This window comes from Pan paniscus, chromosome 6 (assembly GCF_029289425.2).
Source record: "Pan paniscus chromosome 6, NHGRI_mPanPan1-v2.0_pri, whole genome shotgun sequence".
NCBI lineage: Eukaryota > Metazoa > Chordata > Mammalia > Primates > Hominidae > Pan > Pan paniscus.
Genome location: NC_073255.2, coordinates 109,854,735 through 109,873,218, shown reverse-complemented (window position 1 = coordinate 109,873,218; position 18,484 = coordinate 109,854,735). Strand labels below are relative to the sequence as shown.

General features: G+C 38.3%; 1 protein-coding gene across 12 annotated transcripts in view; it reads right to left on the bottom strand.

Annotated features, from left to right (window-relative positions):
* The window catches only part of AKAP9 (A-kinase anchoring protein 9), a 166,399-nt gene that overhangs the window by 122,990 nt on the left and 24,925 nt on the right, over positions 1 to 18,484 (bottom strand). For all 12 annotated transcript variants that reach the window (XM_034964418.3, XM_034964419.3, XM_034964428.3 and 9 more), the window contains exons 2-3: positions 13,111 to 13,368; positions 6,736 to 6,780 (exon numbers count right to left, since the gene is read on the bottom strand). In XM_034964418.3, the coding sequence (XP_034820309.2) occupies positions 6,736 to 6,780; positions 13,111 to 13,368 (303 nt within the window). The remainder of the gene's footprint in view (positions 1 to 6,735; positions 6,781 to 13,110; positions 13,369 to 18,484) is intronic.

Below are 18,484 nucleotides of genomic sequence, written 5' to 3'. Positions count from 1 at the left end.
GATAGCTCATCAATTTAGTTTTTTTGACCAACATTAACAAGAAACTGTATCATCACAAGATATGTCATACTGTAAGAATAAGTATCTTTCCAAAAACTTGTTTGGAAAAAAGTATGCATATGTATATATTTATTCATATATAATTATTCATGTATATAACTATAAATATATGTAACTATATATGTATATATATGAAATTACAAACATGTATGTAAAATATATTTCTCACCATGAGCTATGGTCAACAAGTATGATAAATACTGTTCTAAGTTTTATCGGTAGTACTTATACTTAAATACTATTTGTACCTTACCTTAAAACATATATTTACTAGGCATCTCAGATAAATAGGTTCAATACATTTTTTGGAACCTGATAATCTCCACCAGTTTTTTAATTTAAAAAATTTAGCTGAAGCCTGTCTTATTATAACAAGAATTTCCCATACTATTAATTAACATTTTCCTACAGAAAACCTGAAAATCACCATCTTTTGACCTCTTTAGCTTCTCAAATCAATATTTAAAATTAAAATTTGTGAGGATCCGCTCCAAGAAGGCCAAATAGGAACAGCTCCGGTCTGCAGCTCCCAGCGTGATCGACACAGAAGACGGGTGATTTCTGCATTTCCAACTGAGGTACCTGGTTCATCTCATTGGGACTGGTCGGACAGTGGGTGCAGCCCATGGAGGGTGAGCCAAAGCAGGGCGGGGCATTGCCTCACCCAGGAAGAGTAAGGGGTTGGAGGATTTCCCTTTCCTAGCCAAGAGAAGCTGTGACAGACTGTACCTGGAAAAACGGGACACTCCCGCCCAATACTGCACTTTTCCAATGGTCTCAGAAACTGGCAGACCAGGAGATTCTCTCCCGTGCCTGGCTCAGCAGGTCCCATTTCTTTCATCTAGAGGAAATGGATGAATTCCTGGACACATACACCCTCCCAAGACTAAACCAGGTAGAATCTCTGAATAGACCAATAACAGGCTCTGAAATTGAGGCAATAATTAATAGACTACCAACCAAAAAAAGTCCAGGACCAGACAGATTCAAAGCCAAATTCTACCAGAGGTACAAAGAGGAGCTGGTATCATTCCTCCTGAAACTATTCCAATCAATAGAAAAAGGGGGAATTGGCTGGGCGAGGTGGCTCATGCCTGCAATCCCAGCACTTTGGGAGGCCGAGGTGGGGAGATCAAGAGGTTAGGAGTTCGAGACCAGCTTGAACAGTATGGTGAAACCCCATCTCTAATAAAAATACGAAAAATTAGCCAGATATGGTGGCACGCGCCTGTAGTCCCAGGTACTCAGCAGGCTGAGGCAGGAGAATTGTGTGAACCCGGCAGGCGAGGGTTGCAGTGAGCTGAGATCATGCCACTGCACTCCAGCCTGGGCGAAAGAGTGAGACTCCGCCACAGAAAAAAGAAAAGGGGTGGGGGAATCCTCCCTAACTTAAATGAGGCCAGCATCATCCTGATACCAAAGCCTGGCAGAGACACAACAAAAAAGAATTTTAGACCAATATCCCTGATTAACATGAATGCAAAAATCCTCAATAAAATACTGGCAAACCAAATACAGCAGCACATCAAAAAGCTTATCCACAGTGATCAAGTCAGCTTCATCACTAGGCTGCAAGGCTGGTTCAAAACACACAAATCAATAAACATAATCCATCACATAAACAGAACCAAAGACAAAAACCACATGATTATCTCAATAGATGCAGAAAAGGCCTTTGACAAAATTCCACAGCCTTTCATGCTAAAAACTCTCAATAAACTAGGTATTGATGGGAGGTATCTCAAAATAATAAGAGCTATTTATGACAAACCCACAGCCAATATCATACTGAATGGGCAAAAACTGGAAGCATTCCCTTTGAAAACTGACACAAGACAAGGATGCCCTCTGTCACCACTCCTATTCAACACAGTCTTGGAAGTTCTGGCCAGGGCAATCAGACAAGAGAAAGAAATAAAGAGTATTCGATTAGGAAAAGAGGAAGTCAAATTGTCCCTGTTTGCAGATGACATGATTGTATATTTAGAAAACCCATTGTCTCAGCCCAAAATCTCCTTAAGCAAAGTCTCAGGATACAAAATCAATGTGCAAAAATCACAAGCATTCCTATACACCATTAACAGACAAACAGAGAGCCAAATTATGAGTGAATTCCCATTCACAATTCCTACAAAGAGAACAAAATACCTAGGAATCCAACTTACAAGGGATGTGAAGGACCTCTTCAAGGAGAACTACAAACCACTGCTCAACGAAATAAAAAAGGACACAAACAAATGGAAAAGCATTCCATGCTCATGGATAGGAATAATCAATATTGTGAAAATGGCCACACTGCCCAAGGTAATTTATAGATCGAATGCCATCCCCATCAAGCTACCAATGACTTTCTTCACAGAACTGGAAAAAAACGACTTTAAAGTTCATATGGAACCAAAAAAGAGCCCACATTGCCAAGACAATCCTAAGCAAAAGGAACAAAGCTGGGGGCATCACACTACCTGACTTCAAACTATACAACAAGGCTACAGTAACCAAAATAGCATGGTACTGGTACCAAAACAGAGATATAGACCAATGGAACAGAACACAGGCCTCAGAAATAACACTACACATCTCCAACCATTTGATCTTTGACAAACCTGACAAAAACAAGAAATGGCGAAAGGATTCCCTATTTAATACATGGCGCTGGGAAAACTGGCTAGCCATATGCAGAAAACTGAAACTGGACTCCTTCCTTACACCTTATACAAAAATTAATTCAAGATGGATTGAAGACTTAAAAGTTAGACATAAAACCATAAAAACCCTAGAAGAAAACCTAGGCAATAACCTTTAGGTCAGGCATGGGCAAGGACTTCATGACTAAAACACCAAAAGCAATAGCAACAAAAGCCAAAATAGACAAATGGGATGTAATTAAACTAAAGAGCTTCTGCACAGCAAAAGAAACTACCATCAGAGTGAAAAGGCAACCTACAGAATGGGAGAAAATTTTTGCAATCTACTTATCTGACAAAGGGCTAATATCCAGAATCTATAAAGAACTTAAACAAATTTACAAGAAAAAAACCCCAACAAAAAGTGAGCAAATGATATGAACAGACACTTCTCAAAAGAAGACATTCATGCAGCCAACAGACACATGAAAAAATGCTCATCATCACTGGTCATCAGAGAAATGCAAATGAAAACCACAATGAGATACTATCTCACAAAAGTTAGAATGGCGATCATTTAAAAGTCAGGAAACAACAGATGCTGGAGAGGATGTGGAGAAATAAGAACGCTTTTACACTGTTTGTGGGAGTGTAAACTAGTTCAACCATCGTGGAAGACAGTTGGTGAAACCCCATCTCTAACAAAAATACAAAAATACATGCGCCACCATGTTCAGATAACTTTTGTTATTTTTAGTAGATATTTTAGAAGCAATTCCTCAAGGATCTAGAACTAGAAATACCATTTGACCCAGTGATCCCATTACTGGGTATATACCCAAAGGATTATAAATCATGCTACTATAAAGACACATGCACACCTATGTTTATTGCGGCCCTATTCACAATAGCAAAAACTTGGAATCAACCCAAATGTCCATCAATGATAGACTGGATTAAGAAAATGTGGCACATATACACCATGGAATACTATGCAGCCATAGAAAAGGATGAGTTCATGTCCTTTGCAGGGACATGGATGAAGCTGGAAACCATCATTCTGAGCAAACTATCACAAGGATAGAAAACCAAACACCACATGTTCTCACTCATAGGTGGGAACTGAACAGTGAGAACACTTGGACACAGGGCAGGGAACATCACACATGGGGGCCTGTCGTGGGGTGGCGGGCAGGAGGAGGGATAGCATTAGGAGGTATACCAAATGAAATGACGAGTTAATGGGTGCAGCAAACCAACATGGCACATGTATACCTACGTAGCAAACCTGCATGTTGTGCACATGTACCCTAGAACTTAAAGTACAATAATAATAATAAAAGAAAGAAAAAAAAAAGCAAACAACCCCATCAAAAAACAGGCAAAGGATATGAACAGACACTTCTCAAAAGCAGACATTTATGAAGCCAACAGACACATGAAAAAATGATCAACACTGGTCATCAGAGAAATGCAAATCAAAACCACAATGAGATACCATCTCATACCAGTTAGAATGGCAATCATTAAAAAGTCAGGAGACAACAGATGCTGGAGAGGATGTGGAGAAATAGGAATGCTTTTACACTGTTGGTGGGAGTGTAAATTAGTTCAACCATTGTGGAAGACAGTGTGACAATTCCTCAAGGATCTAGAACTAGAAATACCATCTGACCCAGCGATCCCATTACTGGGTATATACCCAAAGGATTATAAATCATGCTACTATAAAGACATATGCACACGTATGTTTATCGTGGCACTATTCACAACAGCAAAGACTTGGAACCAACCCAAATGTCCATCAATGATAGACTGGATAAAGAAAATGTGGCACATACATACCATGGAATACTATGCAGCCATAAAAAAGGATGAGTTCATGTCCTCTGCAGGGACATGGATTAAGCTGGAAACCATCATTCTGAGCAAACTATCACAATGACAGAAAACCAAACACTGCAAGTTCTCACTCATAGGTGGGAATTGAACATTGAGAACACTTGGACACAGGGCAGGGAACATCACACATGGGGGCCTGTCGAGGGGTGGGGCGCTGGGGGAGGGATAGCATTAGGAGATATACCTAATGTAAATGACGAGTTGATGGGTGCAGCAAACCAGCATGGCACATGTATACCTATGTAACAAACCTGCACGTTGTGCACAGGTACCCTAGAACTTAAAGTATAATACATACATACATACATACATACATACATACATACATACGTAAAATAATACTTAGAATGACAAATTAAATTAAAATTTGCTCTATTATCTCAATGTGAGAAAACAGCTATACAAATTGTAACCAAATTTCATGGGCATATATGGGAGGGTCTGACCTATAGCCACTAGCATATTAAAAAATATTCACTTTAGTGTAAAGAGAAAAATGCACTTCATGGAACTCTGGGGTGCCCCCAGAGATACAGGCAGTTTAAGCACCAAAGCATTTATGACTTTCAGTCAAGAAATACAAGCTATAGCCAGGTGCGGTGGCTTACACCTGTAATCCCAGCACTTCGGGAGGCAGAGGTGGGTAGATCACGAGGTCAGGAGTTCAAGACCAGCCTGGCCAAGATGGTGAAACCCCGTCTCTACTAAAAATACAAAAATTAGCCGGGTGTGGTGGCACATGCCTGTAGTCCCAGCTTGGGAAGCTGAGGCAGAGAATTGCTTAGATCCAGGAGGCAGAGGTTTCAGTGAGCCAACATTGCACCACTGCACTCCAGTCTGGGCGACAGAGTGAGACTCCATCTTGGTGGGAAAAAAAAAAAAAAAAAGAAATACAAGATATAAAAATTAGAGCATTATAAAGAAAAAAAAAAGTTTTCAAATGCAATAATCCCTTGGTGTCTTCAAGTGAATTAGCTTTAGGAACTCCCCTAAGGATACTAAAATCACGGATGCCTAAGACCCTTAATGGCATAGTATTTGTATACAACCTGTGGACATCTGCCCATATACTTTAAATCATCTCTAAGATTACTATATACTTAGTTGTTATACTATATTTTTAAATGTTATATATTTTTTATTGTTGTACTGTTATTTTTTATTTTTTCGGAATATTTTCTATCTGTGGTTGGTCATATCCTCAAATGCAGAACCCAGGGATATGGAGGGCCAACTGTATGTGCCCCAAATTTAATGTCACAAAAGCAGACTCTGAATTTTAAGCAGTGATTTTAAATCAAGATACTTCCCAGAGAGGCAACTTTAGCCTAAATCAGGCACCAATGTGTTTATTTAATGTTGGCTAATTATTTTCCTGGCCAGATTACTAGTAAGTATATTCCAACTTTTAAGCACATTAACTTCTAAAGTAGCAGTTTTTATTGCTATTAGCAATCTAAAACAGTAATACGTTCATTTAAGAACATGGAGTTTTTTTTTCCTACTAGAAACCTACAATAAATTGAGACTTACTGAATACACTGAGTTGCTAAACCATTCAGAGTACAGAATAGTTTATAGTCTCCTCAAATTCTGGAGTAAAGAAATGACAATCACATCTAAAAGAATAAGAAAAAGATAACAAAATGACATATACTTTTACCAACACACGAAGAGGGTATTTCCTAAAGTGGCCAATACCTTTATCACCTAAAGTAAAAACTACTATTGAAACATTAATTTCAATAAACAAGTTCATATGATTAACTAGAATTCAAGCATTTATAAAAAAGCATTACTCGAAATGAAATATCCTATTCAAAGTCTCAAAAAAATTTTGATATTTTTACTGTGCTAAATATGGATGCCTTGTAACAGTCACATGTCTAAGAAACCCAATATCAAATACTTTCCAGAAACTAAAACAGAGACCAAGCTATTTAACCAGACTTAAGACCTTAGCTAATAATCTGAAAAAAAAAAAGAAGTCAGTAATACATAATCCTCAGGTTCTAGTCACTTAACATTATATTTATAAAAATAAAATAGAAGCATGAGTGACAAGAAATCAAGTAGCAACAATCAATGATTTCAATAATAATATAAATATACATTTATGATATTAGAAATCAATATAATTTAGTCTTACCTCTGAACTGCAGTCATCTGCTGTGGTTGAAATTTCACTTTCCAGCTAAAACAAAAATAAAACCCAAATATAATTATGACTTTTTTTGTGCTAAATATCATACTTTACTAAACCATTACTATTGGTAACATATGATAGAAAAGTCACATAAAATACCACTAAAAAACTAGTAAAAATTATTCAAATCTTTAAAATTTTCATTTAATTATAAATAACAATGGCAAAATAATGCAACCAAAATGTACCAGTAGGCATTTTTCTAAATATAAAAGTATCAAGAGGTACTTTCATACAGGGTCTTATATACATATCATTTGTAAGCCAAAAGCATGAAGTAAGACACCATCCCTCCAATCCTCATACAGTAGCCCCCTCTTTATCCACAGTATTGCTTCCTATAATTTCAGTTACCCATGGTTAACTGTGGTTAGAAAATATTAAAATGGAAAATTCCAAAAATAAACAATTCATAAGTTTTAAATTGTGCACTATTCTAAGTGGCATGATGAAATCTTACTCTGTCCCATCCAGGACATGAATCGTCCCTTTGTACACCATATCCACACAGTATATGCTACCTGCCCAACAGTTACTTGGTAGCCACCTCCATTATCAGATGCACTATCATACAGTATGGCAGTATGCAGTATTGCAGTGCTTGTGTTCAAGTAATGGCCCCAAAGCACAAGAGTACAGTGCCTAATTTATCAATTAAACTTTATCATAAGTATATGAGTATAGGAAAAAACACAGTATATACAGAGTTCAGTACTATCTGTGGTTTCAGGTCTCCACTGGGGGTGTTGGACTATACTCTTGATATGGTTTGGCTGAGTTCCCCCATCCAAATCTCATCTTGAATTGTAGCTCCCATAATTCCCATGTGTTTTGGGAGAGACCTGGTGGGAGATAAGTAAATCACGAGAGCAGTTTCCCCCATACTGTTCTTGTGGTAGTAAGTCTCACGAGATATGATGGTTTTATAAGGGGTTTTCCTTTTCCCTTGGCTCTCATTTTTCTCATGTCTGCTGCCATGTAAGATGTGCCTTCTGCCTTCCACCATGATTGTGAGGCCTCGCCAGCCACGTGGAACTGTGAGTCCATTAAACCTATTTTTCTTTATAAATGACCTAGTCTCCGGTATGTCTGTATCAGCAGCATGAAAATGGAATGATACAACTCTCCACAAATAAGGAGGAACTACCGTACCTCTAAAATGAAACAAAGTCCTAAAATGCTACTGTTAGAAAAGTTCGGCCAGGTGTGGTGGCTCATGCCTGTAATCCCAGCACTTTGGGAGGCTGAGGTGGGTGGACCATTTAAGGTCAGGAGTTCGAGACCAGCCTAGCCAAAATGGTGAACTCTCGTCTTTACTAAAAAAAAAAATAAAAAAAATAAAAAAATACAAAAACTAGCCAGGCAGTAGTGGTGCATGCCTGTAATCCCAGCTACCTGAGAGGCTGAGGCAGGAGAACTGCTTGAGCCTGGAAGGGAGAGCTTGTGGTGAACCAAGATCGTGCCATTGCACTCTGGTCTGGGTGACAGAGTGAGACCCTGTCTTTAAAAAATAATAATAATTAAAATAAATCAATAAAAAAGAAAAGTTCAATTTCTCTGAAAGAAAAATCATATCATCATGATGCTAAAAAAAGTAATAACTAAAGAAAAAATAACCACTTTTGTTATAACACCTTTACAGTTTACAAAAGCACTTTTAAAGTCATTCTTGTTTCACTATCACATCCCTGGATTTGGGTATGAAGTGAGTAGCTTTTTCAAGCTTCCCTAAAAGAAGTAGTAGAAAGAGTCAAGGAACAAATCCAAATGTTCTGACTCCAAAAGTACTATTCTCACTGTTGACCCTCTCCAGAGAGTTTCACCCTTTCATTCAACAAATATTAACTGTTACTGTCTCCTTTCTCATCTACACCTATGGAAATTCTATTCAACATTCAAGTCTAAGTTCTAAAACTACCTTCTCCATGAAGTAGTAACTGAGGCCAAGAACAAAAATAAACTTGCCTGTAATCTAAAATGCTATTAACAGTGGTTCCTAACTCATAAGATTCTCTCTTTTTTTTTTTTTTTTTTTTTTGAGACAGAGTCTCACTCTGTTGCCCAGGCTGGAGTGCAGCGGTATCATCTTGGCTCACTGCAACCTCCGCCTCCCAGGTTCAAGCAATTCTCCTGCCTCAGCCTCCCGAGTAGCTAGGATTACAGTCACGCACCAACATGCCCAGTTAATTTTTGTATTTTTAGTAGAGACAAGGTTTCACCATGTTGCCCAGGCTGGTCTTGAACTCCTAACTTCTAGCGATCTGCCCACCTCAGCCCCCCAAAATGCTGGGATTACAGGCGTGAGCCACTGCACCCAGCTGAGATTATCTTTTAAATCTGAAATACTTTCATGATACAATCCCTCATATTCATTAAGTGCATATTGTGTACTAGAAACGGTAGTACTGAGAATTAAATGGTGAATAAGACAGTTGTTGCATTCAAAATGCTAAAACTATAGAATAGAGAACCCAAATATTGGTTTGTTATATTAAAAAATAAATAATACACCTTTGAGCCAAATCAAGCAGTAGAGTTGCCACACTGCATTATTTTTAAAATTCCAGTTTTAATAAAACAAAAATTACAAGATGTACAAAAAAAGGAAAGGATAGTCTATGCACAAGAAAAACAATGGTCAATAGAAACTGTCCCTGAGGAACACAGATATTGTACTTAACAGACAAAGTTATTTTTGGTTTTGTCTTGGTTTTTTCTTTTTTTGAGACGGAGTCTCGCTCTGTCGCCCAGGCTGGAGTGCAGTGACGTGATCTCGGCTCACTGCAAGCTCCGCCTCCTGGGTTCATGCCATTCTCCTGCCTCAGCCTCCCGAGTAGCTGGGACTACAGGAACCCGCCACCATGCCCCGCTAATTTTTTGTATTTTTAGTACAGACAGGGTTTCACCGTGTTAGCCAGGATGGTCTCGATCTCCTGACCTCGTGATCTGCCCGCCTTGGCCTCCCAAAGTGCTGGGATTACAGGCGTGAGCCACCGCGCCCGGCCCTTGTGTTGTTTTTTGAGACAGGATCTCACTCTGTCACCCTGGCTGGAGTGCACTGGTGTGATCACAGCTTGCTGCAGCCTCCACCTCCTGGGCTCAAGCGATTCTCCCACCTTAGCCTCTGGAGTAGCTGGGACCACAGGTGTGTACAACCATGCCCGGCTAATTTTTTTTACTTTTTGTAAAGACAGAATCTCCCTTTGTTGCCCAGGCTGGTCTCGAACTCTTCGGCTCAAGTAATCCCCTTGCCTCTGCCTCCCAAAGTGCTGGGATTACAGATATGAGCCACCATGCCTCGCCAACAAAGATTCTGACTCAGCTATTTTAAATACAGTCAAATAACTAAAGGAAATAAATTCTAAAAACAAAACAAAACAAAATTTAAATTGTAAGAACAACACCTCACCAAATGAAGAATATCAATAAAACGAAGAAATTATAAAATAATCAAATAAAAATTCTGGAATTGAAAAGGAAAATAAATGAAAAGCCACTGGAAGGACTCAGTAGTAGATCTAAGTAGGAAGAAGAGAGAATCAGCAAACTTCAAGATAGATGAATTGCAATTATCCACTCTGAAGAACAGAAAGATGACTATATGTTAGACCATTTAAATACCCAAAATATTTTAAAAGGCTGAATTTATATAATGTAAAATGTGTGCTGTAACATCTTTTGTCCCTAGTGATGGTTTTTGTATTAAAGTCATTGCAAATAGACACAAAAAAAGCATTTAACAAAACTCAACACTCAGGTTGGGAGCAGTGAGTGGCTCATGCCTGTAATCCTAGCACTTTGGGAGGCTAAGGCAGGCAGATCACTTGAATCCAGGAGTTCAAGACAAGCCTGGGCAACATGGCAAAACTCCGTCTCTACAAAAAAATACACAAATTAGCTAGGTGTGGTGGCATGGGCCTGTAGTCCCAGCTACTTGTCGGGCTGAGGTGGGAGGATCACTGAAGCCTGGGAGGTTGAGGCTGCAGTGAGCCATGATTGCACCACTGCATGCCATCCTGGACAAGAGTGAGATCCTGTCTCAAAAAACAATAAAATAAATGGATGGGCATGGTGGCTAATGCCCGTAGTCCCAGCACTTTGGGAGGCTGAGGTGGACGTATCACTTGGGGTCAGGAGTTCGAGACCACCCTGGCCAACATGGTGAAACCCCATCTCTACTAAAAATACAAAAATTAGTTGGGCGTGATGGCTCACAATCCCAACTACTCAGGAGGCTGAGGCAGGAGAATCACTCGAACCTGGGAGGTGGAGGCTGCAGTGAGCTGAGATCACCCCACTGCACTCCAGCAGTGGAGTGCAAAGTCAAAGCGAGACTTTGTCTCAAAAAAAAAACAAAACAAACAAACAAAAAAAAACAAACCAATAAAATAAAAAATAAAAACAAAACAAAAAAACCTCAACATTTCTTTATAATGAAAACACTTAATGAACCAGGAATAAAAGGGAACCTCCTCAATCTGATAAAGGATAGCTACAAAAACAAAACAAAACAAAACAAAAACAGCTAATATAAAACTCAATGTTTAAAAAAAAACCTGAATGCTTTCCCCTTATTAGGAGAAATAATACAAGGATGTCTGCTTTCAACACTTCTTTTCAACATTGTCTTATATCTTCCAGCTATGGCAATTAGAAAAAAGAAAAAAGAACATCGACATTGGAAAGGAAGAAGTTGAACATTTCTAGTTTAGTTGCAGATAATATGGTCTTGCATACAGGAAAAATCGAAGGAATTCACCAAAACAAAACAAAACAAAACAAAAAACCTATTAGAACTTACAGATGAGTTAGTTCTGCAAGGGTACAGGAGACAAGATCAATATACAAATTTAGTTGTATTTGTATACATGGATAATGAATAATCAGAAAATAAAGTTAAGAATACAATTATATTTAGAATAGCAGTAAAATGCTTAGAAATAAAATAGCAATAAAATGCTTGGTGGCCAGGCATAGTGGTTCATGCCTGTAAATAAAACTTTACAGGCATAAGCACTTTGGGAGCCAGAGCGGGAGGATCACTTAAGTCTTGGAATTCGAGACTAGCCTGGACACAAAGTGAGACCACATTTCTACAAAAAACTGAAATAAAATAAAATAACAAAAACAAGGCCAAGCACGGTGGCTCATGCCTGTACTCCCAGGACTTTGGGAGGCCAAGGTGGGTGGATCTCCTGAGCTCAGGAGTTTGAGACCAGCCTGGGCAACATGGCAAAATCCCATCTCTACCAAAAATACAAAACATTAACCAGGTGTGGTAGCATGCACCTGTGGTCCCAGCTACTCAGGAGGCTGAGGTGGGAGGATGGCTTGGGCCTGGGTGACAGAGGTTGCAGTGAGCCAAGATCATGCCACTGCACTCCAGTCTTGGTGACAGAGTGAGAACCCATCTCAAAAAGTAAATAAATGAAAATTAAAATAAAAATAAAATGCTTGAGAGTATATTTAACAAAACAAATGTGAGATGTTTACACTGAAAACAAGGTAACATTAAAAAAATTAAAAACCTAAATAAATAAAAAATCCTGTGTTCATAGGTTGAAAACTTAATATTGTTAAGATGACAAAACTCCCCAAATTCATCTACAGATTCAATGCAATCCCTGTCAAAATCCTTGGTGTTTTTAATGCAGAAACAGAAAAACCTGACCCTAAAATTGATATGGAAATGCAAGGCAACAGCCAAAACAATCCCAAAAGAGAAGAAAGTTGGAAGACTCACACTTACTGATTTCAAAAGTTGTTATAAAGCTACATTAATCAAGACTTGGGGGCATAGTAGCAAAGGCTAAACATACAGATCTACAGAATATAATTGAGGGGATAAATATAAACCCTCACCTTTATGTTCATTGACAGTTCATTGGGAAAAGAATAGTCTTTTCAACAAATGGTATTGGTACAACTGGATAGCCACAAACAAAAAAAAATGAAGTTGGACATCTATCTCTCATACTAGCAAAGGTCTAATCATAGCACACTGCATATCTTTAAGTCTGCCTTCTCCACTAGAATAATTTTCCTAAAGGGCAGAGATAGTCATATCCATCTTTGTAACTCTGGTGCTCAATCTTTGGTGTACTGCAGTTGTTCAACATATATTAAATTAAACTCACAAAACTCCCTCTCTGAGATGATCAAATATTTTAGTTATGACTGTTTAGTTACCATACTACTAAAACTTTCAAGAGGACATAAAAATCATGATCAAATTGCGCACAGTTGCTAATGACTGTTGTTATTACGACTACTTTCCATCGAGAACCATAATGATTAAAAATCTGGGAGAATACTTACTTCCACAGAGAAGCCCTGCTCATGACTGGTTATTTCTCCACTATGTAGAGTTCTCATTATTGTAGATTCAGGAGTCACAGTTGATTCTACTCTCTGAGAACTATTTATGTACATTTCATCACACTGTGATTGATCAATATTCAAATCATGGTGTGCTGACACATCATGTTTACTGCTTGACGTTTTTCTCTTTTTTTTCTGCTTCTTGGAAGGATTCTGCCCATCCGATTGAGCTTTTCTTTGTCGAAACTGGGCAAGCTAAGAAAAAAGAAAATTACCGTTATTGTCAAAGATAATTTTTCTTTATTGCCACCAAGAAAAAAGCAGCTTTGGGAGTCTCTCTTTTAAAGATCAAACTATCACTAAATAAAAATGATAAAATAAAGAACAATTATTACAGTCTTTAATGTAACTATTGGAATGCAAAGAAACATTTCTGAATAAACCTACTGAAATACTGAGGGGTAAGAACTGAAAATATCATGTCTAAATAAAAGAAAATAAGCCCAGAATTAGGCAGAATAAGGGAAATCAGGCACTGTCATTCACTGCTTAGTGAGAATATAATCTCACCAAGATTTTGTTTTATTTTTTGAGACAGGGTCTTACTCTGTCATCCAGGCTGGAGTGCAGTAGCGCCATGACAGCTCACCTCAACTTTCTGGGCTCCACAGATCCTCCCACTTCAGCCCCCAAGTAGCTGGGACTACAGGAACATGTCATCACACCTGGCTAATTTAATTCTTGTATTTTTTTGTACAGACAGGTTTTTGCCACGTTGCCCAGGCTGGTCTTCAACTCCTGGGCTCAAGCAATCCGCCTGCCTCAGCCTCCCCAAAATACTGGGATTACAGACGTGAGCCAGTGTGCTGGCCAAGCTCTGGATTTTAGATTATATGAAAACACACACATACACACATGCACACACAGAGCACTAAATGAATTTGCTTTCTGGAATTTCTGTGTCTTCTATTACTATATACTAAAAAGATTTAGTTCATGCAAAAAGATTTAGCTATATAAAGTGGTCACTGCAGCCTTATTCATAATGGGAAAAAAAACTGGAAATAACTTAAATATCAAACAGCAGTGCTTTCCAGCCCTTAATCGTTTACATATCATCATCAGGATTTTTGTCCTATCCTAGAGCCACCTTTATGTATCATTTACTTAACATGTTTTAACCAATGTAGTTTTCTTATTTAAATTTATTTTAAGAACAGAGGCTTCCATTAGGTCAGTACAAAAACTGCAATTGCTTTTGCACCAACCTAATAGCTCCAAAATGGTGGCACAGAAGCAAGCTGCCTTCGCTTCCCCTAACAGAAAACCAAAAGCAAATATACAGAGCTTAGATTATTACTGGCGATATCCCAGAACTCAAATATGAGGAAGAAACAGTATTCAAGACCATGGAGAAGTGAAAAAACTCTGAGCAGAAGTTAAAAGAATTAGACTTTGATTTTCATGATTCCCATTCTCCTAATCTGCCCATCACCAAACATGGAAAATATTCCCCTGACTCACGGTTTCTACACTGGAAAAAGTGAGATCAAGGTGGACAACCAGCTTCTCCATCAACTTGGGCTCCTTGACAGGAGATCTGTCCCTGGCTCAACCAGGGACAACCAGGAAGTACTGGGAATATCTGAAGGGAGAAATATTCCTAACAGCCAGAGACAAAGCGGGAAGGCAAGACTACCATTCCTAGCCCTGAAAAACCCTGCTTTGTAACTTGGCCAAAGGAGACGCCAAATCAGACTGGCTGTTCAGCAGCATCACACTGTAAGAGGTTCATGCCACAGGTCCTCTGGGCACGAGCCCCTAGCCAGACTAGGGGCCTTTGGGACCTTACCGATCAAGGATGGATAACACTGATTGTTTACTAGAACTGAAGCAAACTGGGGCTACAGACATCATATACATTATATTATGTAGTACTGAAACAGAGGCAGTGACATAGTGCAAAAAAAAAAAAAAAAAAAAGAGAGGCAAAACATAAAAGACTCTATGAGCAAACATATCCAGTAAAAGCTAAAACAAGCCAGACAGAGAAGACTAGAATAAATAACAAAATCTTCACTTTAAGAAATAGATGTAGGCCGGGCACGGTGGCTCACACCTGTAATCCCAGCACTTTGGGAGGCCGAGGCGGGAGGATCACGAGGTCAGGAGATCGAGACCATCCTGGCTGACACGGTGAAACCCTGTCTCTACTAAAAATACAAAAAAATTAGCCCGGCAGTGGTGGCAGGCGCCTGTAGTCCCAGCTATTCGGGAGGCTGAGGCAGGAGAATGGTGTGAACCCGGGAGGCAGAGCTTGCAGTGAGCCGAAATCGCGCCACTGCACTCCAGCCTGGGCAACAGAGCGAGACTCCGTCTCAAAAAAACCCAAAAAACAAAAAAACAAGAAATAGACGTATATCCACAAGAAACAACAGCAAATGGGAAACCTTGACTTAGTCAAATGGACAAAGCACAAAGAACCAGTGAATGACCCTAACAAGACAGAAATATGTGAACTCTGTGAACAAGAATTCAAAACAGCAGTTTAAAGGAAATTAGTGATCTCCATTACACAGAAAAACAATTCAGAAATGTATTAGAAAAATTTAACAAAGATTAAAATTTTTTTATCAATCAAAAAGAAATTTTGGAACTGAGAAAGATTTGCTGAACAGAAAGAATCATTAGAGGCTCTCAACAGGAGAATGGATCAAACAGAAAAAAGAATCAGTGAGCTCAAAGACGGGCTATTTAAAAATACACAGAGGAGAAAAGGAAAGAATGAAAAGGAACAAAGATCACCTAGAAGATACAGAAAATTACCTCGAAATATCAAATCTAAGAATTATCAGTGTTCAAAAGGGAGTTCTAGTCTTCACTGTCTGGCTTGTTTTTTACTGAATGTGTTCACTTAGAGAGTCTTTGCAATTTATGTATTGTTTTTGTATCTTTTTTTTGGTACCATGTCACCGCCTGTTTTTCAGCACTACATAATATAATGCCTAACTATAATGCAAGGGGGTAGAAATCTTATTCAAGAAATAATAAAAACTTTTTAAAACTTGAGAAAGAGATAAAATATCCAGGTATAGGAACGTTAGAGAACAAAGCAGATTTGACCCAAAAAAGATTACTCCAAAGCATGTAATAATCAAACTCTCAATGGTCAAGGACAAAGAGAGGATCCTAAAAGTGGCAAAAGAAAAGAAGCAAACAATGTATAAAAGAACTACAATTCGTCTGGCAACAGACTTCTCAACAGATACCATACAGGTCATACAGGAGGAAGAAACCATATAGGAGGATGTGGGACAACATGTTCAAAGTGCTGAAGGAAAAAAACAGCCACCCAAGGATACTGTATCCAGCAAAGCTATCCTTCAAATACAAAGAAGAGGAATAAAGTCTTCCACAGACAAACAAAAGCTGAGAGAATTCACTAACACAGACCTGTCTGACAAGAAAAGCTAAAGAGAGTTCTTCAATCTGAAAGAAAAAAACACTAATGTGAAAAAACAAAACATGTAAAGGTATACAACCCACTAGTAAAATTAAGTACGTGGACAAACCCACAATACTCTAATACTGTAATTGTGGTGTAGCGCCCACTCATAACTCTAGGATGAAGTCCAAAAGACAAACCTACCAAAAACATTAATAGCTACAGCATCCTATCAAGAAATAGGTAATATAAAAACATGTAAATTGAGACAAAATAAAGTCAAAATGTGGAGGGAATGGAGTTAGAGTATAGAGGGTTTTTTTTTCTTTTGTTTCCATTCTTTTATTTGTGATCTAAAGTAAGTTGTCATCTCATTAAAATAACTGCTTGAACCTATGTCTTTTTAAGTCTCATGGTATCCACAATGCCAAAAACTATAATAAATTCACTACAAATAAAAAATCAACAAATTCAAACATACTACCAGAAAAAAAATCACTTAACTTCAAAGAAAGACAGTAAGAAAGGAAGAAGAGAGGAATTACAAAACAACCAGAAAACAAGCAACAAAATAGCATTAGTAAGACCTCACTTATTAATAATAATACTCAAGGTAAATACACTCAATTCTTCAATTAAAATGGCGAGAGTGGCTGAATGAATACAGAAGTAAGACCCAACCATAAGCTGCCCACAAAAAACCCACTTCACCTATTAAGAATGCGCACAGACTGAAAGTGAAGGGGTGGAAAAGGATATTCCGTGCAACTGGACACCAAAAAAGAACAGGAGTAGCTATACTTATATCAGATAAAATAGGCTACCAGTCAAGACTATAAAAAGAGACAAAGAAGGTCATTATATAATGATAAAGGTGTCAATTTAGCAAGCGGATATAACTATTATAAATATCTATGCACCCAGCACCAGAGCCCCAAGTATAAAAAGCAAGTATTAATAGATCTAAAGGGAGAGATAGACAGCAATACAGTAATATAGGGAACTTAAATACCCCAATCCCAGTATTGGACAGATCATCCAAAGAGAAAATTAAAGAAAACATCAGAATTAAACTATACACTACGCCAAATAGGCCAAACTGACATCTACAGAACATTTCACCCAACTCCTGAAGAGTATTGTTTTCATCAGTATATGGAACATTCTCCAGAATAGACCATATATTAGGTCATAAAACAAGTCTCAACAAATTCAAAAGGTAGAAATCATATCAAGTATCGTTTCTGACCATAATGGAATAAAACTAAAAATCAGTCACAAGAAGTACCTCAGAAAACACAAACAAATAATAATTAAGTATGTTCCTGCTGGGCATGGTGGCTCATGTGTGTAATCCCAGCACTTTGAGTGCCTGAGGTGGGATGATTGCTTGAGCCCAGAAGTTCAAAACCAACCTGGGCAACAAGATTTCACTTTGTTGCCCAGGTTGGTCTCAAACCTACAAAAATTCAAAACATTGGCTAGGCATGGTGTCCCACGCCTGTGGTGCCAGCTACTTGAGAGGCTGAGGCAGGAGGATCGCTTGAGCCCAGGAGGTAGAGGCTACAATGAACCATGTTCACACCACTGCACTCCAGCCTGGGCAACAGAGAAAGGCCCTGTCTCAAAAAACAAAACAAACAAAAAACCAACATAATCCTGAAGGACAAATGGGTCAATGATGAAATTAAAAGAGAAAATTTTAAATTTCTTGAAAGAAATGAAAATGGAAATACAACATACCAAAATCTATGTGATAAAGCAAAAGCAGTACTGAGAGGGAAGTTTATACCAATAAAACAATATGAGAAAGACTTCAAATAAACAACCAAACAACGCACTGCAAGAAACTAGAAAACCAAGAACAAACCAAACCCAAAATTAGTAGAAGAAAAGAAATAACAAAAATCAGAGCAGATACAAATG